This window comes from Lutra lutra, chromosome 3 (genome assembly GCF_902655055.1).
Source record: "Lutra lutra chromosome 3, mLutLut1.2, whole genome shotgun sequence".
NCBI classification, from domain to species: domain Eukaryota; kingdom Metazoa; phylum Chordata; class Mammalia; order Carnivora; family Mustelidae; genus Lutra; species Lutra lutra.
This window is the reverse complement of record NC_062280.1, coordinates 45,891,232-45,916,730: the sequence shown is the minus strand read 5'-3', so window position 1 is coordinate 45,916,730 and position 25,499 is coordinate 45,891,232. Positions and strand designations below refer to the sequence as shown.

The window sequence follows — 25,499 nt, the reverse complement described above, 5'->3', positions numbered from 1 at the left end:
CCTGAGGTGCTCTCAGAAGCCTTCTACCTTCCAGCCGCCAAGGCAGGACTGTCAGCCCACGCTTTGGCGTGGGCCCTGAAGCGAGCAGTCTGCTTCAGAGACTCTGGGCACACTTTCTGTTGACAGAACCTGAGGACTTCCATGGCGTCTCAGTGCACACAGGGAAGCATGTTGCAGTCTGGGGTTGGTATGCACGCTAAAGAACTTCCAGAGTCGGCGTGATAGGAGTCTAAAGTGGGCCTGGGCCACATCCCACCATTTGAGATTTATAGGAACATACCACACATACATGTTCACGAACGGGTATGGCCGCTTCCCAACAACAAAGGCAGCATGAGTCACGGCCCCAGGTCCTGTGGCCCAAGGACGACATTCACTCTCTGGCCGTCGGTGGGAATTCTGCTGCTCCCCGGTCAGGAGTCACGGGATGTTCCCGCAGCCCCCGACAGTTGGCCCCCAGGCACAGACCTGGGTCTTCTGCGGCCACTTTGCACAGCCTGGAGCAGACGCCATCCAGAGGCGGCTGCATGAAGTGGGCACGGCCTCAGAGGAGAGGAGAGAGAAGTGAGAGCCATGTGAGGCTCGGGAGCCAACCCTGGCCTGTGACCACCCAGTTTGGGGTTCTAGAAGTGAGGTTCTTGGCTGGCCAAGCACCCGCATGTGAAGCTGGTGCCTGTCCATACAGCTGACCTTTTCAGTGCCTGACTTGATCAGAGGGGCTTGCTGGCGGGGTCTTCGAGCAACGGGCCATGCGTGTCCCACACCTCCTGCAGAGATGGGTGGTGGGATCCTAACTTCCTGTGTAGCGTTCCGGAGTCATCGCTTCACCCCCTGAAACCAGAGGGACTGCTCTAGAGGATCGCAGTCTGGAATCATTCCGAGAGGAGAAACGGCAAATTTTTCTTGCCTTGGCCAATGCTGGTGCTTTATGAAGTTGACTTTGCAGACATAAAGGGCGGATTTCAGGGCAAATTTTGTTTTGTAATACAAGGCCTGAGAGACTGTGGAGCCTCTTGTCCCAACCCTGTTGCGCTTTGGCCCTGGTGTTCCTGCTGACTTGACCATGGGCCAGGCCAGGGGCCTGCGACCAGCTCCCCGTGTGGGCCTCTGAGCACGCATTTGACCGACTTGAGAGTCAGGGGTGATTGCGGGACTGTATGCCGTTGGAAGCTGTGGGAGCGGGAAGCAGGTCTTTGATGCTACAGAAACCTAGTCCAGCCTGCGGGAGATAGGGAGAGTTGGGCTTCCCGTGACGGCAAGTGAGAGAGGAGGCCCACGCGTGCAGGACGCGTGGATGACAGCGAGCCACCTCCAGGCCCACTGCAGGCACACTGCCCACAGGGAGGAGGGAGACTCTGGAGTCCAAGGCGGTGGGTTCAAAATCAAAGAAAGCAAGTGTAACTGAAAGATGAAGTTTTTCAGCTTCTCGTCATGATACTTACACAGAGCTCAGAGCGCACATTTGTAGGACGAGCTGATGGAGTTCGACTCTGCTTGCCGTGGTTGTTTCCTGTTCAGTGTTTTTTCTACTTTTCAAGTGGGCAGTTTTCCTTGTTTCCCCGGTATCCCTAAACTGCTGAACTTCTCCCTGGGTGTTTACACTTTTAGCCTATCAATTCTCTTAAATCTGATCCCCACTTGTCCCTTTATGGGTCCCAGGTGTCAGGTTAGCCTGGCAGTCACGCTCGCACGCATGCCTGTGGTCACCCCATCACGTGGGCTGCTGCTGTGGCTGCAGGTGGGTGGGAGGAACACACCAGGACCCCCTCCAGGCCAGGGCTGCTCAGTGGCTCCCCTGCCTCCCCAGACACACAGCTCTGGGTCCCTGGTACTGGGGGCAGTCAGTGGCCGTGCCTGTCTCAAATCAGCCATCTAGAACGAGTGCAGGGGTTGGGACAGCTGCCCGCAGCTGTGGGAGTGAGACAGGATGGGCAGGGATGGGGGTGGGGAGGACCTTCAGCAGCATGGACAGCTGGTGCTGGGGTGGGGCTGTAGGTCACCTCCAACAAACCAGCTGGGCTCCTCAAGAATCCTTTTGCCATGGCTTTGCTAGGCATTTATACTGGGGCTTACTGATTTGGACATTTAGGATATCCTCGGGATGAACCATGATCACACTGGGCTGACCTCCTCCCGAGTGTGAGCCATGAGATCCCAGTTCCCACGTGCAGCCCTCACCTTGCTGACCTTGAGACAGGGCAGGCTCTGTCAGTGGCCGTCCACCCCCCTCCATGGCCGTGTCCTCACCTGACCCCACGTTATCTTCTCCTTTTCAGGACCGTGGTCATGCCCATCGCGAATGAGTTTGCCCCAGATGTGGTGCTCGTGTCATCAGGCTTCGACGCTGTGGAGGGCCACCCCACACCCCTTGGTGGCTACAACCTGTCCGCCAAATGTAAGTTGGGTTTGCAGATGGCCCAGGAGCAGTCTGGATTCTGCTGTGTTTATGGTTAGGTTCAAGCCTCCCCTTTGGTAACAACGGGAGGAGGCTCTCCTCATCATGTCTTACCAGGAACATGAGCGCACCAGCCGCTCCAGTGAGCAGAGGGAACACAACGGGGCCGTGTGGACCAGGACACAGGGTTGCTCTCCTGGGGGCTATGCTCTGGCATGGACCTCCAAGCCCCGGGTAGCCCATGCAGTGACCCAGCAGAGGATCAAGAGGGAGCTGTGTGCCCAGCACCCCTCCATGCACAGCCAGCTGCTGCCATCTGTGTTCAAGACCCCCGGTTTCCCCCTGACTTAGGGGAGATTCTGTCCTGGGGCCCCACAGAAAAGTTGGTGCGGCAGTGCAGCCAAGAAGGTGGCCTCGCGCTCTCCCAGGGCATCAAAGAGGGATGCGTACGGCCCAAGGTAGTGTGTTAGGTTTGCACAGGTGCAACCTTTACTGAAAGCGACTTTGTTGCGAAAATGTGCTCACGTCATATGAGCTGTAGGCGAGTTGGGATCACCGCAGCCTCATAACAACGAACAAGTTCAAAACATTGTGAGAATTACAGAAACGTGACAGACACCAAGCAAGCAGACGCTGTGGGAGATCGGTGGCCCCAGATGCACCCGATTCAGGGCAGCCACTGACCTTCCCTCTGTGAGAGGTGCATTCAGGGGAAGCGTAGGCTGGGGTGTACTCAGGGTCCTCGTGGCAGCCTCGGGGCCTGCATCCCTGTGTCCGTCAGAGACAAAGCGCATGGTAATCACTGTGACCCGCCAGGCACTTTCTGAGGGCAGGAGGAGGTGTGAGTGCAGGGGGTGTGCTGTGCTTGTCAGGGAAAGCCAGACCCACTGGACATGGGGTGAGAGTCCTGGAGGGGCCCGCCCAGGGGTGTGTGTGCCCAGCGCACTGCTGACCGGAACCCCTGGGCCTCTGGTCCCCAGGCTGCGTGGGCACACCTGTGGGGACACACTCATGCTCCCCCCCCCTCCGTGGTCCCAGCAGGAAGCTAAAGGCTCCTCCTGGGGTTCCTTCCTTCCTTCCCCCCCCCAAACGAGATGATTTGCGGCGTTATAAAATCAAAGCACCCAAACTGTAATTCCTCCTCTCAAACAGATCAAAAAGAATCCCGAGCTGAGATTCTTCAATGACTGTGTTCCAGGCAGACCTGGCTTCCATTAGGTTTCGGAGCACCGGCCCCCTGGGTCTCTGTAATGTGATGTAATGCGCTTCTGGGTGCTTTGATCGGAGGCCAGACGTCGGCTCGCAGCCCGCCCCCGCCCTCCGCGTGCATCTCCCGCTTCCTCTTGCAGGTTTCGGGTACCTGACAAAGCAGCTGATGGGCTTGGCGGGCGGCCGGATCGTTCTGGCGCTGGAGGGGGGCCACGACCTCACGGCCATCTGCGACGCCTCGGAAGCATGTGTTTCTGCTTTGCTGGGCAACGAGGTAGGACAGCCAAGGGGCCCAGGGCTGCTCTGTGCGCGGGCTCCGGGTTCACGCTCGCCCTACAGCGGGACCGTTACCCGTTCGATGAGGCCCTCCGGTCTGCGGGGAGGGAAGCGAGTGAGAGGACTGTCGAGAATCCTTTTCTCTGTAAAGGTGGTTCAGGGTCCTATACTTTAAGGATGCTCAGCTTTGCATGTGGGTTGAGAGTATTTTAACCTCCTCCCTTCCTTCCGTGTGGACAGTCCGTTCTTGGAGGGGTTCTCAGGTAAGTTCTGGGGGCGGTGTCACCGGGCCGGTGTCGCAAGCTGGGTCATGGAGCCCCGCCTCCCTGCTCTGAGCCCATAGGTGATGCCCGAGCCGGGGGCCCTGTGCTGTGTCCCCACTGAGGCCACAGGACAAAATCTGGGAGATGCTGGCTTGCACAGCTAAGCTCAGAGCGTCCGGACAGAGGGAGTGAAGGGTTCAAGGGAGAGAGTCCATGGGAGGCTCATGTTCTGGAATGACACTGGGCCAGGGCCCCTCCCTCCTGGCTGGCTGGTGCTCCCCATGGGAAAGGCTGCCTGGCTGGGGGTGGAGCGGACGTCGGGAGGGGAGGTGCCGCCCTCCATGGGATGCTCTGCAGCTCACTGAGCCCCTGAAGTTTGTGACATGAAACCTACCTGCAACTTCCACTTTGTGCTCTTCCTGAAATTCTCAGTGTATCCACAGGCCTTTGGAGATGGGGTCCCGCACCTGCCTCCTGCATCCCTGGAAGGAGCGTGGGGCAGGTCCCAGCCCCTCACAGCACCACGCACTCTGGTTGCTTGCTGCAGCTCTAGCACTGGGGTCCCAGAAGCAAGTCAGCTGTGGCTCTGGGGAGGGTTGGCAGGGTGTCTGGGTCCCCAGTCTGGCCTGCAGCAGGGAGGTTCTGGGGGCCATGCTGGGGAATGCCTGGAGGCGGCCCACAAGCTCTGTTCCCATGCCGTGCCTGGGACTCACGGCCCCTTCCTCAGGAGATGAGACGGGCATATACGGGTCTGTGGTGTGCAAGGACACCGTCCAGGAGAGCAGGTCCCCTGGGTGTCCAGTGGGGCTGCCATGGTCCCTGTGCCAGTCACCCTCCTGCTGGTCACCACCGAGATTCAAGAGAGCATGAGCGACAGAGCCCTGGAATGAGGCTGGAGGACACATAGCTCAGGACAGGCCATCCAGCCACACAGCACTGACCCCACATGGCACGGGAGGTGCTGGGACACCCCGGCCACTTGTGGGGAGTCCCGTCCAGAGAAGGCTGAGAGAGCAGAGTGGCCTGAAGGGTGGGTGCCAAGGAGGCCGAGGTGGAGACTACCCCATGTCCCAGGCGCCAGTTGAGGAAGCCCTGGTGAGGAGGGCGCCCCTTCCACTGCACTGACCCCTGTTGGGAGATGCCAAGGCCAGACGGCCCTGAAGCCCCGGGAGAGGGTGATGTGAGGAGCACCAGCCACTTCCCCTGAGGAGGGCTGCCCTAGCCTGCCCTAGGATGGCCTCCCACTGAGGTTCCCCTCAGGTGCCATAGACATGTCAGTGGGGCCCCATCCCTGTGGTGTCCCAGCCTGGAAGCTTGAGCTCCAGTTACAGTTCCTGCAGGAGGGACATCTCCAAGAGCAGGTTCAGGCTCACCCTGACACTGTACTCCTAGACCCCCGTCAGGGACACACAGTGGACAGCGGCACCCACAAGGCCTTTGAGGAGGGCCCTGACAGAAGATGCAAAGCGGGATTCAAGCAGGCTCTCAAAGGCCCGTATCCAGTTTGACTGCCTCCAGCAAGAAGGGGAGGGGTGAGGACATGTAGACAGGTCTCCAGTGATGGGATGCAGGGCTCTGTCCTCAAGCCATTAGCAGTCAGTGTTGTTCCTTTTGACTTGGGTGAGCCATAGAAGGCCTGCTGCAGACACAGTAGGATAAGGTGCATGGCTTGTGCCCCTCCAGGCTCAGGGGGGACCAAGCTGACCACGTGGCATTTGGAGGCAGGTGTGAGGTCTGGACCCAGGTCCTGGCGTCAGCCATACGAGCGCAGGATCACGGGTGAGCATGGCCTGACTTGGAGTCCAACCCTTGGGAAGCTCTGTGCATGTCCTCTGTGTGAGCTGGCCCCAGCAGGAGTGAAAGGCCAGGTTGCCCCTGGGGAGTGTGGCACTAGGGAGGGCCACAGTGTCTCACTCTTGGGTCCACTCACCCAGAGGAGGGCAGGGACCGAGTGGGCACAGTCTCTGGGCAGCAGCCGAGGAGAAACCCTTCCTGTGTGCTCTGGGGTGGCAGCCCTCAGGGGCTGAGCTCAGGGGCTAGAGGAGGAGAGTCGAGAGCCTCAGCACCAAGGCTGAGGAGGCCCAGCAGCCAGAGTCCCCGGGACCAGCTCCCCGCAAGGAATGGCTTTGCATCTATGTGCCCCGTGGGCTCTGGAGCTCATGCTCCCTGACCGCCGTTGGGGCAGGCTGTGGCCAGCCTGGGGCCGTGGGTGGCAGGCTTCAGGTGGCTCTGTTGTCTCCTTTCAGCCTTCTGTCACGCATGCTGTTTACTTTAAGCTCAGTCACTGGGAGACCCCAGAGCCCTGTGACATGTCTCCTTCCTGGTCAGGTGGTTAGCAATGCACTCGACTCTTCTAGAATAAAATACCAGCCTGCATTTTCGACTTTCTACCTTCCACTCACCATCTCTTTACATAAAGCTGTCTTCTCCCCGCTTTTTTGTTAAAGTTTAAAGACAATTGAGTAATATATCCAAACCCTCCGGAAGCTTTTTGGTTCTCCTAGCTAGTTATTTTCAAATAACAATAAAGAACTTGGCCTTCAGCTCCTGCCTGTTCTTGCTTCCTGGGTGTTTGCTCTCCAACAAGAAAACCTTCTTTTCCTTAAGCACATCAAAGAGCAGGAAGCACCGGTTTTACCGAGGTCTCTTAAAAATCTTTCTAGTGCAAGAAAGTTGGGCAGAGCCCCACTCCCTATGTGCAGCCTCAGATGGTGAGGGCTGGAGCAGAGCCAGGTCTGCTGCGGGGGGGGCAGGGGGGAGGGTTGCATCAGAAGGTCACCTTCTCCTGACAGCCCATCTGTGTGACTGTTTCAGCTTTAAGTTGTTGGCAACTGTCAGGGACAGTTGGCAATGAAAACTTGTTTCATTGTGTCTCACAGGTGTGTAGGGACCCGGTAGTGTGGATGGAGATGCAGGGAGCCCCATGGGCGGGTGCAGGGGCCAGTCTGGCTCACAACAGTGAGGGACCCAGGGCAGGTATCCCCCACTAAGCAGGGGTTTATGTGGGCCCCTTCCTGTCATCATGTGGCATTTCAAGGCCAAGTGTCCCCTTTCAGCCCAAGTCTGGGATCAGTGGAGTCTAGCGGGGTATCAGGTGAGACCAGCGTCCAGGAAGGCATCATCGGGGAATTGGGCCCCTTTGTTACATCCTTACCCTGTGACAGCTCTCGGTGGTCACACCAACTTCACAAGAGACAGGGACACAGAGACAGATGCAGCGGTGGGACAGAGACGGGGCAGAGACACTGAACTACTCAACCGCACGGCCAGGGGTCTGTGCCCTCACGCCGGCACTCACTGCTCCCCATCAGGCTTGGCTCAGCCAGTGGCAACCAGGTTGGGGACACAGGGTCCCCGTCACATGCTCCTGGCTTAGGGTGCTGAGTCACCTGCTGGTTCCTAAGGAGGGCTTTCTCACCGCGTGCCAGAGGTCAGAGGAGCCTATGCACAGAGCGGCCTCCTTGCCCCATCCTCGCAGTCACAGTGGGATGGAGGACACGTGGTGACATGCTGACTCTCCCTGGCCCCCTTTCTAGAACAAGGATGAAGGTCCCTGTGGTTGCAGGCCACCTGACTCGGCTCCCGGGACGGCGGGCGAGCAGGGTTCTGGCAGAAGAATCCCGTGTCCATGGGGCTCCCCTTCTGTGGGTGCTTTTCCTAATCCCTCCTCCTCTTCCGAGAGGACGTCACAGCAATGAGGACACAGCACGACAGAAGAGCCGGGGGTGAGGGAGACCAGGCAGGCTGCCCAAGGTCAGTGCAAGGACCCGGGAGAGGTTCTCCCTGCGGCTGGAGAGAACCTGGTAGGGCTATTTCTCCAACTGCTGTGGGAGCAAGCGACTGACAGTTCTTAGGGAACACTCAGCCAGGTCAGGAGCAAAGGGACCCTCCGGCCTGTTGTTGAAGGTCTGCTCTGCTGACAGCCGCTTCCCCGGGAGCCACCACCCCACACAGCAGCTGCCTGAGTGCCCAGAGGTCCCCTCTGCAGGCAGAGTGCCGTGACTGCAGCCGAGGGCACAGAGCCCCCTGTGCTGTGATCCATGGTGCCTATGCCCCTGAAAGGGAGATGAGGACTGAGCTCTGTTCCTGGGGAGCAGCATTGCTGAGGCCAAGAAGGCTGTGGGGGTTCCCTTGAGAAAAGGGCAAGCACCCGCTGGGCCAACGGCACTCGAGGAGCAGAGAGGCTGGTGCCTGAGAGCAGGTGCACTGCTGTGGGTAGGCTGGTTAGGCCCTGGCAGGCCCAGGCGTGCGTGCGGTGGGTGTGGGGTCTCACAGCTGCACGTCATCCTCCTGTGACGTCTTCTGTGTCCCCTGGAAAGAAGGAGGGGCAGGTATACCTGCTGGCTGACCAATGTGGGCCAGGGACCTGGCTGTATGGCTGCCCAGGGGCTCTGGACGCCCAGTGCCAGTTGCAGAAAGGCCCCCAGTGGGGACAGGACAGGTGCACCCGAGGACAGGCGTCTGGCATCACCATCACTGACATGCTCCCAAACCCATAGTTTTATGTATTCTGGAAAGCCTGAGCGTGGACCTGAGTTCTGCCAGCCTTTTTTTTTTTTTTTTTAAAGATTTTATTTATTTATTTGACAGAGAGAGATCACAAGTAGACAGAGAGGCAGGCAGAGAGAGAGAGGGAAGCAGGCTCCCTGCCGAGCAGAAAGCCCGACGCGGGACTCCATCCCAGGACCCTGAGATCATGACCTGAGCTGAAGGCAGCGGCTTAACCCACTGAGCCACCCAGGCGCCTCGTGCCAGCCTATTTTAATAACCCGCCTGTCAGGGTGCTGTCAATCCCCCACATGAATTGTGAGCAGTTTGAAACTATGGAGCAGGAAAAAGATTTCCATACCTAAAAAGACAGTGGGCCCCCCGAGCAGATGTTACAGACCATGGGTGATCTGCACGGGGCAGTCTTCTTATTCTCAAACTTGGATGGTCTCTGAGTTCTCCTGCCCACTCTGGCTGAGGCCAGCTTTTTAAAGACTGAACTCGATAAGCCTCATTTCCCTTGAGGTTCTGAAGTCTACAGACTCAGATCAGGGTGAATATGGCATGGGGTCTCCTGTCTGTCACCCTCAGGACAGGACCGTGTCTACAGCCGGCCCGACTGTTCCCTCTGACGAGCCACCTCCCAAAGGAGGCCCATGGCACGAGTGCAATGCTTTGGCATTAAGTGATCTACTTCTCCAGCTGAGCCCCCTCCAGATCACAAGGACCTTTATCTCCCATTTCTGTGTTCCCCATACCTGCACCCCACTCAGCCCTGTCTGCAGGAGAGTCCCAGCTGCCCTCCAAGGACGGACCAGGCCACTCCCCCTGCCTGGCCACAGCAGGCTGTGCTCCCCAGGGAGCCATAGCGGCCTGCCTGCCCAAACCCCGTGTCCCAGGACCCCGCTCTGCACTTTCCCATGGCATTTAGCACCTTCGGACGTTCTGCTGGGTTTGCTCACCCAGGAAGGTTTTAGCTTATTGGCAGTCTCTCCCCAGGTAGGAGATACTGTCAGACGGGGGGATGGGTGTCTGCTTTGTTCACTGACGAACCCCAAGTGTGTAGGACAGGGATTTGTGCTTTGTGGGCCACCCTAAAAATATATATTAAATGAAAGAATAGAATCCCAGCTATTAAGGGGGTAATATTTTGAGCCATAAAGTTTCTCCCCTTTCCTGGTCCTTTTTTCTTGAGTCGAGCCCAGAAGCAGCCCATGTCATGTCTCTGGCCGTGGAACAGAGCCCAGCACTGGTTGCTGCATGACAGTGGGCCGAGCTGACCAGCTGCCATCGTGAGGGGCGCTTCCCAGGGCTCCTCCTCTCAGCCGTGTCACAGCCTTGCTCAGGCCCCTTCTGCTTTCCTCCTGAGAGCCCGGAGGCCACACGTGCTCTCTTCCCAGGGGCTGTCCCCTCAGACTTATGTGCACGCTGCCCCTGGGAAGACACTTTGCCCCTAGGTTTGTCGTGATCTTTTCCCTGGGTGATGTGTACCTGCATGGCAGGCAGAGCACAGAAGGTCCCCAGCATGGGGTGAGGACCCTTCTTCCCTGTTTGCTCCTGATTCAACCGCACAGTGAGGCCTCTGGGCTCCAGCAGCCTCTGCCAGGTGCCAGGGACAGAAGGAGCCAGCCCCCATTACCTGCGCCGATGGTGGGACAAGTTGATCCCCTGGGGTGGCTTGAGACGGGGGAAGAGGGTGTTGGGGGGAGGGTGAGACAAGACCCCGCAAGGCCCACCGCCCCGGAGTGTGGGTCCCACGGGGAGACCGGCCGTGGGGAGCCCCCACCCCAGGACGAGGCAGACAGCTGACCCAGGTGTGACTTCCTTGCTCTAACACACCCCTGTGCTTCAGAGTGATAATCTATGGGATGAATTACGTTTCTAAAACCCTCTTTGTGCTTGAAAGTGGTGACACTGAACTTCTGACAAATACTGGAGTCGAGTGGGACAGGTGGGACCCCACAGGCTCTGATGACCCGGACCTGGTGGGCACAGCTTCGTGCCTGGAAGACAGCTGGGCTCTGCTCCGCTGTGGAGGCCACTGTCTCTACGAGGGGTCCCAGTTGCCGGGGGCAGCAGAGCCGTTTCCTCAGCCCGGGACCCAGCGGGCTGTCGTAGGCTGGCGGCCAGGATGAGCTCCCGCCGCCAGGCCTTGGTGACACGTGGTGTTGTGATGTTTGAGCTCTGCTGGGTGAGGGGTGAACAGCACCCAGGCAGGCTGGATCAATTCCCTCACCATTCCCGGCGCCGGGCATCTTCCCAGGTGCTTATTGGCAGCTTAGACTTTCTCTTCTAGTGAAGTTCATGGCTTTGGCCCATTTTCCTGACAGACCGTATTTTTCCTGTTTATTCTTAGAGGGGGAAATTGGATGGATGGGTGGGTGGATGAAAGGCAGGATGGGCAGATGTGTGGGTGGATGGATGGGTGGACAGATGGATGGGCAGATGGACAGGTGACTGGATGGGTGGACAGGTGGACAGACGGATGGATGGATGGATGGATGGGTGGGTAGGCAGATGGACTGATGAACAGTTAGGCATCTCCTGTTTTCCTGACCTCTGGAGGAGTGACCGCGAGAACAGAGTAATCTCTTCCTTGACCGGGAGAGCTCTCCTGGGCCACAGGTCTCCTGTAGGTGAAAATCTAAAGTGACTCTGAGCCGATTTCTGTCTGTCCATGGATGAGCGTTGGGACGTCGCACTGCAGCAGAGATTTGTCCCCTCGGCCGGTTTTCCCACGCCCCCGTGCCATGGCCCCTTCCCCTGCTGGAGTGCATTGGCGCCGCCCCACTAGAACTTGTCCAGTTAAGCTGTTTCTAAGAATCCACTTTCAGCTACAATGTCCTTCCTTTTCCAAAATTTGTTTCTGCCCCTTTTCTGTGTATTTACCTCTCTGCAGGACTCTTCTCTTCTCTGGCTCGCCTCCTGAACTGAGCACCTGCTCTACCTGACGGCTGCATTTAGGGCTCAGGACTGACTGTGCCTCCCACGCTGATACGTGGCATTTTCCTTGCTTCTCATTTCCAAGCGTTTCCTGATTTCCGGTGACCTGTGATCAGTGGGTTTAATTTCCAGCCTCAAGGTCTCAAGTTCTCATTTGTGCCCCGTTTCTAATGGATGGCGCCGTGCTGAGAGCGGGTGTGGTGGCCTTGTGTGTGGGCTAGCGTGGTCCGCCTGCGTGGACGTCCGCGTGGTTTGGAGGAGCACACCTTCTCCTCCCTGTTCACACTCCTCCGTCCCGCAGCCAGGTTGGCACGTGGTGCCCTCATGTGGTTTTCTCTGCTGATTTCTGTCTGCTGTCCATAAGGAGCATGTGCCACTCTCTCCTCCCATGGCGCGTCTGGCCACGTCCGTCAGCCAATGTTCACTTCCCGCGTGTTAAACAGTTTTATCAAATGTGCGCAAACTTTAAGTCATCACATCCTTTTGATGAATTGATGTTTTTGTCACCGCGTAGAGCTGTCCTTTACATCCGGCTATGGGTTTCCGCTTCCGCAGATCATGCAGGAAGCCCGCAGAGTCCTGCCGCCTCCCTGCTCTCACAGACGCCGCCTTCGTGGGCCGTGCCAGGCTGGGTATCACCACGGCTTTGCTCACCAGTCCACAGGTGGCCCACTAAGTGGAGACTCTGGACCTTACAGTGGGGCTGGTAGCGGCTTGTTTTTTTGTGGCTTTGCTTTTTTCAGACTCATTTCTACATCTCGCTCTGTGCTGTGTTGGTCCCTTTTCTGCCTTCTCCCCACATGACTGAGAGTCCCCCACATTCTATCCGCTCCCCCCTGGGGGGAAGATACACAGCTGCTTTGCTGTTTCCCAGGGGCGATCCTTCCAGGTGGTACCACGTGCCCATGATGCAGTCAGTGGCCTCTTCCCTCCCCATACCACCCGGACCCGCGAGGGTCCACAGACCAGACACAGCACGCCCCCTCTGGACGTGCCTTCACCAAAATGTTACCTGCTTGCTGGAAACTGACCTGCGCCGGCCGGTGTCCTGTGTGTTCTGCTGGGCAGCCCCTACCCCGGCCCTTCCTGGGCTGTGCGTGCGGCTCCTGACTAGCCTTTCCCCATCCATCCGTCCTTCCTTCCTTCCTTCCCTTCTTCCTATTTGCTTTCTTGACACCATTACTGTTTTACGTGGTTCCTCCATATGTGGCCTTTCCTGCATTCCTGACACCTTCTTTGTCCATCATTCCTCCCTGCATCTCAGACCATCACCCTGGATCACTATACCTCCAGCACACCCCGTACGTTCCTAGGAGAGGAACACCAGTGTCAAGCTCCCCTATCTGGTTGTCTTTATTCAAGTTGTGATTTTTCCCTCATTCTTTTTTTTTTTCTTTTTTTTTTTCCTTTCTTTTTTTTTTCCTTTCTTTTTCTTTTTCTCTTTTTTTTCTTTTTTTTTTTTCTTAAGGAGGCTCCATACACAGCACAGAGCCCAATATGGGCTTGAACTCAAGACCCTGAGATCATGACCTGAGTTGAGATCAAGGGTCAGACACCTAACAGTCTGAGCCACCTGGGTGCCCCCTGCCCTCGTTCTTGACCGATAGGGCCCACAGTTGTGGTCAATGGTCGTATTCTCTCTGGATGCCTTGAGGTGGCCACACACCGTCCTGTCGTTATCTGCCACACGGGACCTGGTGGCTGGTGAGCTGCTTCCCTCTGCAGACCGTTTGCTCTCTGCTCATCTCTGGTGCTCTGCAGCCTCGCCCTGATGCCCCTATGGCATGGGAGTCTCCTGTGATGCCTCCTGCTCGGGTCTGTCCCCCACCCACCGGGACACACAAACCCTTCCCCTCTGTCTGCTCCCTGTGTCACTGGTGCACTCAGAGTCCTTTTTTCGGCCATTGCTTCCAGGTTAGCAATGTTCTCTTCAGCTGATAGGTGTTTCCAGTTTCTGCTGTTGTGTCTTCCTTTTTACAAGTTCTGTTTGGCTCTCTTTCAAATTTTCCAGTTCCGTTCAGTAATCCTACATTAGTCTCTTATTTTTAATTCATATTAATTATACCTTATAGTTTAAAACTGATCAATCCAATAACTACAGTCTTTGAAAATCCAAATCTGAGTTTTTTCACCAGACTTTTAACTCTGGGTAGCTTTAGACCTAATGGAGGATGGCAGAGCTGTCACCAAACTCCCGCAGGCCCTCAGATGGTTTTCTCTCAGTGGTGCCTGGCCTCGGTGGAGCTTTTATCCCGGCCTGGGAGCCAGCCCTGGCTCGGCACTGCTAAGCCAAACTATGCCCAGATTTCACTCACCTTACTATGGCTGCCCTCACCGCGTCAGGGTGAGGTCCCCATCCGGGACCCCACTGCGCATCCAGCCGTCCATGTCCTTATTCCCCTCTGGGCTGTGGTGGCCTCCCAGGCTTCCCTTGGTTGTCATTTTTGAAATATTGACTATTTTCAGCGAAGAAGCTGGTTAGGTTCTCTGTGCACTGTCCTTCAGTGTCTGTTTCATTTTTCAAGGTGCTCAGCCCCACCTCTTAGAGTGGGCATGGGGACACAGATTATGTGCAGTTCTTCAAGAACCATGTGTGTCTCCTCCCTGTTCAATATCCAGTCCCTGCTGTTTGTCAGCGCGACTCCTGGACATTTCATGCTCTGATTTACGGCCCAGAACCGTGCTGCGGTCTCTTCCCCACCAGGCCTCCCGTGTGTCCCTTTAGCCCACCCGTCACTGTCCCAAGCACTCCCTCCATCCCTGATACTGCGGGAAGCACCAGGCTCTTCCTAAATTCTCCTGTCCCAGCCTTGGGAAGACCAAGCCCGGTTCCTTTACTGGAGGGTGGTGTTGGAGACCTTGCTGGTTTCTCCTGAGCCCAGACCATGCTGGCGGACATCTGTGTTTGTTGGATGATTGTTCTGGGTGTAGACTCAGGCATCTTGGAACTGAAGTGGGAACACCAGTCAGCAGCCTTGCAAGGGGGCCACGGTTGCACTGTGGGCTCCGGCCCCTCCACTTATGGCATGTGAACCAGGGAGACCGTGTCCGGCCCTTCCTTCTCTGCAGAGCGCAGGCTAAGAGCAGACCTCTCCCCACCGGGTGTCTCTGCGGGCACGTTGTCTCCATGAGCCTGGCTCATCTCTGGGCTGGGGGTGCTGTGGTCACTCCCGCGCAGGCCTGCACAGCCCCTGGCCTGTCCCAGGATGTGTGATGGCCCCACGAGGCTCCAGCTTCCTTCTGGAACCCAGCAGATCTCCCTCAGTGTTGTAGGCTTGTCTGATTATTTAAAGTTTTTAAAATTATTTTTATGTTTTCATGATGTGTTTTACCAAGCGAGCTTAGTGGTCCTGTTGAGGACGCCGCAGCGTGCCCTGTGGGCCTCTGGTTGACTTGTGCTTCCTTATTGTCCTCTGTGGTCTACACTGGAGGGAACACTGGGAGCACAGGTTCCCCTCGGAGAGACTCTACTCATTGTCTTCTTTCTTTCATCTTTTCCCCATTTGGGGGAAGAAAACCGCCAATGGGATGTTCAGGGTTTCTTATTATAAGACTACAGGCGTGAAAGTGGTATTTCCAGAAAGTGGTCATTATTTCCCCCTCCTGTGCAGTGGTGTAGATGGTGTCTCCCATAGGCCCCAGGCAGACAGCCTTCTGTGCCAGCCGGCTCCTAGACGCGGTGTCTGCCTGCACGAGTGCTCGTGAATACTCCTGACGATCCCTGAAAACAATACCTCAAAGAAAAGAAATCAACTTCTGTTTCAAAAAAAAAAATTATAGTAAATAACAAAGCCACATTTCGCTTTTTTTTCTTCTCTGTCCACAAATACACTTGAGAAGCTGACTTTGAGTGTCCCATCCTGGCACACACGGGGATTGTATGGACAGCCTTTCCATTCGCTGTGTATTTATACATTTTTTCCTAGCTTGATCCTCTCCCAGAGAAGGTCTTACAGCAGAGACCCAACGCTAATGCAGTCCGGTCCATGGAGAAAGTCATTGAAATCCACAGTGAGTTGCCTGGGCCGCTGGGGGGTCGTGGGATGACCCAGGTCACAGAGACTGTCGTGTAGGTGGGTCTGCCCTGTGCCCCCACCAACCTCCCCACCAGAAGGCCCAGATCTGAGACAACAGCGAGCAGCGGGCTCCAGTCTGGGCGGCCCCCTGTCTGTGCCCCTCATACTGCCCCCCCTGCCCCCGCCAACCCCTACTCCATCCCAGGTGCCTCTGCCGAGGGGAGGACTGGGCTGTGCCAGCTCCCTCTCCCAGGTGCCCAGTTTTTGTGCGCTGCGAGCCAGGGGAGGCTCCGTAACGCTGCTTCTGCCCCCCAGGCCAGTACTGGCGCTCCCTGCCACGCCTCTGCTCCACAGTGGGCCACTCTCTGGTAGAGGCCCAGAAGTGCGAGAACGAGGAAGCAGAGACCGTCACCGCCATGGCCTCGCTGTCCGTGGGTGTGAAGCCCGCTGAGAAGAGGTGAGCATCTCAGCCCTATAGCGGGGCCGCCCTCCACCGACAGCCCGGCAAGGGACGGAGGGACAGAGGGCAGGGGTCCCAGCCGTAGATGCCACCATCACGGCCACCTCTTTCCAGTGGGAATACCCGTGGAAACTCTGGAGGAGCCTTCACTCCGGAACGGGGGTGGCGGGAAGAATGGGCAGGGGTGTGGGGAGTGGGCGGCGCCCCCCCCCCCCCCCCCCAGCTTCTTGGCCCTAACCCCACGGGCTCTCTGTCTCTGTTGTGCTGGGCGCCGCCGCAGACCCGACGAGGAGCCCATGGAAGAGGAGCCGCCCCTGTAGCCTCCCGTGGAGCTGCGGGTCTCTTGTTTGTCTGTCCCCGTCTGGAAGCTCCGCTGAGAAAGCTCCTGTTTCTGTGCGGCCTGCCCGCGCCCTCTGCCCAAGGCTGGAGCAGCGGCGGGAGGCCCCCGGGGGCTCCCCAGCGGGCAGCCCTGCACCGCCCCGGGACCCCCGCAACGCCGGGCTCTCGGCTACCCCGACGGAGGCCGCGGAGGAAGGAAGCCTGTGGCGGCTCGCGGCAGAGCTGCCCACTTCGTGGCCGTGAGGGAAGGAAAACGAAAATCAAAGATCTAATAATACAAAACAGACTCGATGAAAACTGGTGCTTACCGTTGATTATTACCCACAATTCCACAGTCTCTGTGTAAACCACTCAACGCATCCTGTAGCTTCTTTTTTTGTTCGAGGGAACGTTTTCTTGGGCTCCGGCTGCGTCCGGGAGCCACAGCGGCACGCAGGGGGGTCTGTGACAGCGGTGGGGTGGGGGGAGGGGGGGACGGGCGGACATGCGTGCCAGGGCCACGCCGGACACACGCAGATGCGGGAGCCTGCGGGAACCGGCTCGGGTATCCCCGAGCCATCGGAAGATGCGAGTTTGTGCCTTTTTTTTATTGCTCTGATGGATTTTTGTGGCTGGGTTTTCTGACGTCTGAGGAACAATGCCTTAAGAAAAAATAAACAGCAGGAATTGGGGGGACAGTTTCCTGTGGCTGCGTGCTGGCCCGGAGCAAGGATGGGGGGCTTCAGGGCCGCCAGCCTGCAGGCCCGGTTTGCTTTAGTGCTGTTTAAGAGAAAGGGAGGTCGTTCCAGCAAAGTGGCAAATACTGTTGGGGGTTTTGAAGTCCAACAAATTTTAAATGAATCCAAAGTGTTCTCTTCTCGTACATCATATAACAAACAATTGAGCATCTCCATTTGGTTGTGAAGCATGTCCTAGGCACACTTCCAGTGTTATGATCGGAATGCTTTTTATGAAAAGCAAGTAGCATGAAGTATTGCTTAAATTTTAGGTATAAATAAATATATATATGTATAATATATATTCCAATGTATTCCAAGCTAAGAAACTTGATTCTTATGAAATCTTGATAAAATATTTATAATGCATTTATAGAAAAAGTATATATATATAATAAATGCAGATCATAAAGGTCCCTGGCGAATGAATGACTTGTGAATTAGACATCAAGGTGCTTATGGAAAGGGATCTCGTTTGAAACTCACGTATTTTTGAACCCCAGACTGGACAACTTTCAGATCGCCAACACGTTCGCCACTGGGCAACTAGCCGGCCGGTGTGTGCTCTCCTTCCGCTCTCTTCGGACAGGACCCCTCCCGCTCCGAACCTCTGTGCACATATGTACCTAATGAGTTTTTATAGCAAAGAATATAAATTTGCTGTTGATTTTTGTATGAATTTTTCACAAAGAGATCCTGAATAAGCATTGTTTTGTGAATTTTACATTTTTTCTCACCATTTAGCAGTTTCCTGAATGGTAACAATGTCTAAGCTTTCTTTCTTTCTAAATCCTTGCTTGTACATTTTTTTTTTTTTACTTTTTAAAGGTTTTTTTTTTCTTTTTATTATTTTCCTCTTTGTTTATTTTTGTACAGTGAGCAGTGTTGTGCAGCAGCCGTTTTCAGAAAGCGAGCTCAAGGGAGTCAGGGGACGTACGGTCTCCACGGTGACGCCAGCGGGGCATCCATCCCAGCTTTGTCACCATAACTGCATCCAGACCAGGGGCTCCTCTTCCCTGCACATCGGTCATATTACAAGGGGTGCTGTGTCCTCCCCTCCACCATGCTGTGGGCAGGGTCGCTCGCCAGACACCATGGGCCATCAGCACTTGTGAAACTCCTGTTTCAAATTCTCTGACCGCGTTGTCAGGACAGCATTTTGAATTCAGTTTTCCAAAGACCTTTTCAAGCATGTCAGCAATGCATGGGGCCTGCGCGAGGCCCACACCTGTGAGGGGTTGTTGCCGCCATAGCCACAAGGCCGGGGTCCTGGCTGGAAGCAGCAGGCCCCGGGTTTTGAAGCCTGTGGCTGCAGGGAGGCGAGGGGCCCCTGCTGCCTGGCGAGCCTGCGGGACAGCACGGAGTCCCGATCGGGACCGCCCCTCTCCGCGCTTTCTCTCATTGACAGTAACTGACCGTCACTTTTTACTGGTAACTTAGTTTCCAGCACTTGAAGCCACCAGTTTCATTCCAAAGCATGTTCCGAGTTTGGGCACAGCACTCCCATGGGAGGGAACCCCAAGCCACGTTTCTGAGTGGTTGCATTCACAGGGTAGCTTCTGAAGGAGACACTGATGCAGCCGGACTTCTGGCCAAATGAGTCCAAACTCTTGGGTTGGCTTGGTCATTGGGATACTGGTGGTCAGACCCAGACAGCGGTCCCAGAGCAGGACCAGAGGGTCTGGGGGCCCCATGTGGCTTTCTCCTCCCGCAGGCCTAGCCTGGCTCCGATGCCCACCCTGGCAGGAGGCCCCAGTGTCGGGGAGCCAACTCGGCCAGCTCCGCACGGCCCACAGGACCCCTGCCACCTGCTGGCTGTGACTTTTAGGGAGAAAGAGGTCATCTCACGCTTTTTACGGGTGGCGGGGTGAGTCGGCTGTCCATGGTGGGCTCACTCCCGGTCTCTGTTGGAGAGGCCTGGCCGGGGCGCCGGCTGCGTTTGCCACGGCACTCCAGCGCCACAGACGCGCTTCAAGCATTACCGTGTAGCCTTTTCTTTTCTTTGAAGACACACTCAGCCCTTCCCCACAGCGGCCAGACGGCGCAGGGCCTACCCCAGTATCTGCGGGACCCCGCGTCAGGGAGGGCGCCTCACCCCTCCCCTCTCCGGCCCTTGCACCTTTAGCCTTTTTCTTCCTTTGCAAAGGCCTCGGGGGCACCGGCCAGGGGTCAGCGAGCGAGCACTTTACGTCCCTTCACGGGAAACCCCACAACGCTGCTGGGACGCGCGGCGCCCGCCCTTTCGGCTCCTGCCGCGCCACGACGTGCCCGAGCCCCACCAGCAGGCGGCCGCCAGCCCCTCGGCTCCCAAGGGCCACTTTGTCAGAGTGTTTCAGTTTTTCTCCACTTTTTTTAAGAGTCTGTTTCCAGAGGAAGGACCGTCGGGCGTTGCTCGGACACAAACGCGGCACCCGAGGCGGAGTTCATGGGTTTTACTTTTTGATCAGAACATTCCTTCTTTACTGGTCACAGCCATGTGCTCATTCCATTCTTTTTGTAGACTTTTGGGCCCACGTGTTTTACGGGCATTGATACATATATAAATATATATATAAACATATATGAATCTATTTTTTTAAGTTCCTACAGCTGGAGGTTGCATGGGCTGTATGACCGGCATGTCTTCATACTGAACACAGATTTTGCACGCCAAACTCGGCAGCTTTGGGGAGGAAGAAAAAAAAATGCCTTTTTTGTTCCCCTCTCACGACATTTGCAGATACAAAAGATGGAAATTTTTCTGTAAAACCACACGATACCTTGAAGGAGAGTTGGGGCTGGTTGGGGTGGGGAACGTTTGCGTCTTATTGAACTTATTCTTAAGAAATTGTACTTTTTATTGTAAGAAAACTAAAAAGGACTACTTACACATTTGTCATATTAAGAAGAAAAGTTTATCTAGCACTTGTGACATACCAATAATAGAGTTTATTGTATTTATGTGGAAACAGTGTTGCGGGGAAACGACACAGAATTCAGAGTGAACTGCCCGTCTCTCTTCAGCTGACTTGGAGGCATTTGTTCTCTGTTTTGTTTGCTCCCCTTGATCTTGCACAGGGCCCGGCCACCGGACCCCGATGGACAACCGGCCGGGCTGCGGCCCTAGAGCGCCCCTTTCCACGCAGCTGTATTGACTTTTCGTTACTTTCCGGGGGCGCGCGTGGCTAAGATCTCACTTCCAGCCCCGCGGCCGGGACCCAGGGGCGCTCCCGGAAGAGGCCGCTCCTTCCCCACGCGGCCCGCGGCGCCCAGCGGGGTAAAGAGTCTCCAAGAGGAAGAGGGAGAAGGCGGACAACTTGTGTTTGTTTGGCTTTCCGGTGTGTGTGCGCCCTCGCGGAGGCGCGGTTTCCCAGTTTATGAAATCATCGAACATACAGAAGGGGGCTGACCCTGTTCACCCAAGAGCTTTTCGCAGACCGGCCGCCATGCCGTGTCCCCCGGGCGCCTGTGCGAGCTCCGCATGGGGTCTGCCGCGTGGCCGGCCTCCTGTTTCTCCTGTGACGTAATCCGTCCTCTCGGATCGTCTGGACCTTCCAGCGGTTCTTTCTTTTGCTCAGTGGAGTTGGAGATTTTGTTCTCGGTTTTCTCATTCTCGTTTTGTTGTGTGTGGGCGGGGTTTTCCCGACGACGGTGTCCTTCGCGACGGCCGACTCCATTCCACTTTCCCCGGAGTCCAGCGTTTTGTACCTCATCAGACAGCTTGTTGCTCTTGTGGTGTAAATAAAACAGCATCTCTGGTTTATGCCGTGTGCTCGCGTCCTTGCTGCCTCTCGCTGGGCCGGGACCCCCTTGTTGCGGGAGGGCAATCGCTGGAACCCACGCGTGTGGCCCCTTGGGCCCAGACCCACGGTGCACCTGGCACTGTCTGCCTGCCCTGGTGGCTCCCGTGGGCAGCTCCTAATTTTAAATATCCTTGCACTGTCTTCCCCAGAAACTCGTAGCCTCCCTCCAGGGGCGAGTCTGCAAACCCCACCTCCGCCCCCAGGCCCCCAGCAGCACACTGCCACCCCCAAATGACTGCCCCCTGTCCCCAGCGAAGGCCACACCTCTTCCAAGCCCCCAGGTGCAAGGACGGGTCAGTGGGCATGGGGGATGGGGGGAGGCTGGCTGGGACCATTCTCTCCCCCCACCCACCGTTGGGTCCCGGCCCTTCACAGCTAGCTTCTCCCATCTGCCCCGCCGGCCCCTTCATAAACCTGGTGCACAGCAACGTGGGGTCTCATGTCACCAGCCTGCAAGCTGGGCACAGGAACCCTGCGCGGCTCAGCGGGAGGCCTCTGCCTCAGGGTCCTTCCCCAGGTGCCAGTCACGCTGTCAGCAGGGCTCACATGGGGGACCCCCTTCCAAGCACACTTCCTCAGCGGTGGGCAGGCCTCCCTTGCTCACTGCATGGGCCAGTCCTCAGGCCGCCTCGCCCCCAGTCCCCAGGGCAGGGGAGACAGGGAGAGTCTGTGTGCACCCTGAACGCAGCCCCGGGCTTTCTATCGCCTGTTGTCAGCGGGGAGGAGCCATCTCTCCGAACCAGTGTGCACTCAGGGAGCGAGGTGGCCACAGGCAACCACACGGGGCGAAACTCGCACCTGGCCTGGCTGGGCTTAGTGGGGTTTTTCACAGATTCCGGTAGCTTCACCTTCAGAATGTGCCTGTAGTTCCCTCACCTCTCCCAGGCTTGGTCCGCCTGTGCCCCCGGGCCCCAGGGTCTCCGCAGCACAGGAGCTAGAGTTGGACGTGGGCCGGCGCCCCCGCCAGGGTCAGGTTTCTCCTGCTGGAACTCAAGCTTTGAACCTGTTACGGTCCCTCGTGTGCTCAGAGATGACAACATGCTAACAGCTCCACAAACGGGTGGGGTGAGGGCCTCACGCCCGGTCCTCATGGCCATTCGGCCGACAGAGTCAGGAAGCAGAATAGATGTTGGCCCCAGTCCCTCACCCTGCAAGGTTCAAGGACCTTCTCACCCTGCGATTCTTCCCTCTTGTTCGGGGAAAAGTTGGACATGAGAGAGGTACAGAGAACAGCCCCCAAACCCCCGGCCCCGCCACGGGCTTCGTGGCCCTGAGCCCACCCACAAGCCGCTCAGCCAGTGCCCTCCGCAGGGGCTGCCACAGCCTTCCTCTGTGTGGATCCCAGAAAATGTCCCTCGGGGACACGTGCTGTTCCCTTAAACTTGGCCTGACACCACATCTTGCCTCAAACCGGCGGCTCCTAACCTCCGATGCCCAGCCAGCACCAAGACGGCCCCGGCTGCGTCTACACTCGGTCTGAGCTCATCGGGATCCCAACCAGAGCCTCCTGCAACACGGGCTGGACCTGTCCCTCCTGCCCCTGCCCTGTGGCCTCACCCCTGCCTCACTCCCTCTGCGACACATCTGCGGCAGACACCCGCTGGCCCAAGGCCTCGTGGCTCCTCCACGTGCAGGGTAAGGGCTCGGGAGGCCCTCGGGGGCAGGTGTGCCCATGGGGTTGTGTTTCGGGAAGGCTGGGGGCAGTGAGGCTCCTCAGTGTGGCTGCAGCAGCAACAGGTGAACATGCACTCCAGTGCTTCTAGAAAGCGAACACGGGCGCGGCTACGGACTCAGATGGCCTTTCGTCACTATCCAGGTAAGAAATCGTCCTACCAAGAGCTAGGACAGTAGTAGTACCACTCGCTCTAAATAAATACAACAAGTTTAACTCTAAAATCCCCTTCACACTCGTATTTAAGAGGAAGCCTTGGCCGACTGACCTGCCCGGCTGCCTCCCAGGTGGAAGGGACAATGTCATGTGTTGCTCGGGGCGCTGGCAGCTTCCAGGGTGGTGTGCTGGGCGGGGCGCTGGGCAGCTTCTGAGGAGGAGTGCCAGGCACGTTCTAACCCACACACGGGTCAGGGTCTGTGCGCAGAAACCCAGAGGGCTGCAGTGCTCTCAGTGTCCTAAAGCACATCCAAGTCCTCGGATAACTAAGAACCTGAAGATGGAAGCTGGGACTTCCCACTGGATTGTGTCACACCTGCAGGACTCACTTTCATTACTTCTGGGTCCCATGGAACCCGCTGCCAGGGGTGCTGACCCCGTGGCTCTGCGTTGAGCTCCCGGTGCGGTTTCAGGGTGTCCCGTGTCCCCGATGTGGTCTCCCTGTCAGCGCGGATCCAGTTCGTCTCTGAAGGCACTGCTTCCCCAACCGCCCATGGGCATGTGAGGCTGCCATGCTCCCGACCAGGCCCCGGGGAAGTTAAGAGACCACTAGTCACGGGCAGCCACCCACACGGCCAAGTGCGCGGCAGGCCAGCAGGGATCGACCAGCCCCCACGAATGTCCGCAGGACCTGAGGCCACCGCTAGGAGGGGCCACACGTGTCCCAGTCCTCAGAAAGTGTAAACCTGTCCAAAAGCTGTTACATATGTTCTACCCCCAGCTCCATACACACACAGCTCGACAGACATGCGTCCTGAAAGACAAGGGAGACCGCTGGACCAAAGTCTCCCAGAAGTCCTGCTCCTGCTGGCTGGGACCATCTCTCACCCCTCCAGGGGCCTTCTAGAACTGTCCAGAGCCTTCTCAAGGGCCTGCCCCAGCCCCCAGGAGGGCTCTTCAAGGACTCTTACCGGACTCTGCACACCTGTTTTCTGCTTAAACCTCTGGCCACACCCTGGGCGCAGCCGGCTGCCGGGGAGCTGGAGGTGGGTCCACGCTGTGGGTGAGCGGGCCAGTGGGGTGTGCAGGTCCTGTTTCTACAGAAGACGGAGAGAGTAGTTACTGAGAGATCAGCATCACTGCCACGGAAGCCGGGCACAGGAGATACCTTGAGACATGGGACCTTTCCAGGAGCTCAACCTATAAGACAGAGGCGTTTTGGAAAGGTGTAAGGCATGGTACTACCCCGCTCTGCATGGGGACAGCCGACCATGGACAAGAAGCTCTCTCCCTCCCTGGAGTCCATGTGCGTTGTCCCCCAGACGATGTGGCCCCTGTCGTCCTGAGAGCCAGCCAAGGGCTCAGTCCTGTCAGAAAGGAGGTTGCTAACAGCACACCCCAAGCCGGGCCGGAGACGAGAGCAGTGCAGGATGAAGCCAGCCCCACTCTCACGGCAGGTCCTCTCTCACGGAGCATCAGGGCCCGTGGATGGCTTGGGGCTGAATCATCACCGAAACACACAAATACCCACCATCAAGAGACACCAGACCCATTTCTAGAGCCCATCTTGGAAATGAAGGAAAAATCGTCTATAGGACGAGAGTGCCTGACCCTTTCCCGGGCTTGGAGCCAGGAGCTGCGGGGGAGGACACATGCAGGGAACCCGACAGTCCTTAGGGACCACTCTGAGCCTGTCCCCATGAGCCGGAGGCCCACTCACCAAGGCCGAGGCCACCAGTCTGTTTCACACCTCACCAGGGGAGGGTGGCCTCTCGACAGCCTGGGGAGGCGGTGGCGGCCCCTTAGAAGGACGCAGAGAAGCTTAGAATCCACAAAGAGGGACTGGACAATCTGCTTTAGTCTGCTCTTCCTCCATATCTCACCCTAAGCTGAGTTTTCATCAACACTGAGTTGGGTGGGTGGGAAGGAGGAGCTCTGGTGGTTCCAGGGACAGCTCATGGGCAAGCAGGCAAATAAACGTGGGTGCGATCAGGACTGCGCTCGCACAGAGAGGTGTCGTAGGCCGGCGAGTCTGTCGAGTCTGTCGGCTAAAGCCCAAGCTCTGTGGGGCCCCCTTCCCCGCTGAAGGCATGTTGCCGTCCATGCGCTGCTGACCTCAAGGGGCATCAGCCATTTGCTCAGCCGCTTTAGAACAGCCCGCGGAACGTGCCCCGCAGCGCATCTCTGCCCGTGAGACATGTGCCCAGGGAAGATGTGGCGAGCACTCTGTTATGTCCCAAGTGCCTGCAGATCATGGCCGTGGGCCCCCAGGCAGGCGCACCTGAGGGTGTGAACCCGTCCCCCCGCCTGTCCTGCTGCGTGCAAGACCACCCAGACGGCCTCGCTGAAAGGTCTGGAGTCCAAAGTTACACAGTTAGGAAATGAAGGCAGCGCTGAATCTGACAGGACGCCTGAGGCTGGGGCCACACGCGGCCAGGGGCCCGGCACTGATGAGGACCATGGGGGTTGCAGGCCCGCCCTAGTAGGTGCGCACGTAGGACAGCCTGCGTCCGCTCCTCGAAAGCCCGGGACCTGAATTAAGGGCTACTCAGAGGCCGGCTCCTCCCGTTGATCAGGGATGTCCAGGTGCCAGACCACACTCCGACTCACAGACCACGGCTCCTGGAGCAGGACGAGCCCCGCCAGCAGGACTTCCTGGAAGTCTGGACCAGGGCTCGTCCACTCGGCCAGGCCATCCTCCAGGGCAGGCCGTCCTACCCACCGAGTGAGCCGAGCTGCCTTCCCAGGGCTCCAGCCACTGGATGCGGATGGCCCCCTCCAAAC

The 25,499-nt window shown here is 57.3% G+C and overlaps 1 protein-coding gene across 7 annotated transcripts in view; it reads left to right on the top strand.

The window, feature by feature from the left end:
* The window catches only part of HDAC4 (histone deacetylase 4), a 284,239-nt gene extending 263,392 nt beyond the window's left edge, over positions 1-20,847 (top strand). For all 7 annotated transcript variants that reach the window (XM_047721543.1, XM_047721544.1, XM_047721545.1 and 4 more), the window contains 5 exons: positions 2,277-2,395; positions 3,745-3,878; positions 15,501-15,585; positions 15,906-16,047; positions 16,331-20,847. In XM_047721543.1, the coding sequence (XP_047577499.1) occupies positions 2,277-2,395; positions 3,745-3,878; positions 15,501-15,585; positions 15,906-16,047; positions 16,331-16,370 (520 nt within the window). In that variant the 3' untranslated portion in view covers positions 16,371-20,847. The remainder of the gene's footprint in view (positions 1-2,276; positions 2,396-3,744; positions 3,879-15,500; positions 15,586-15,905; positions 16,048-16,330) is intronic.
* Positions 20,848-25,499: the final 4,652 nt, after the last annotated feature.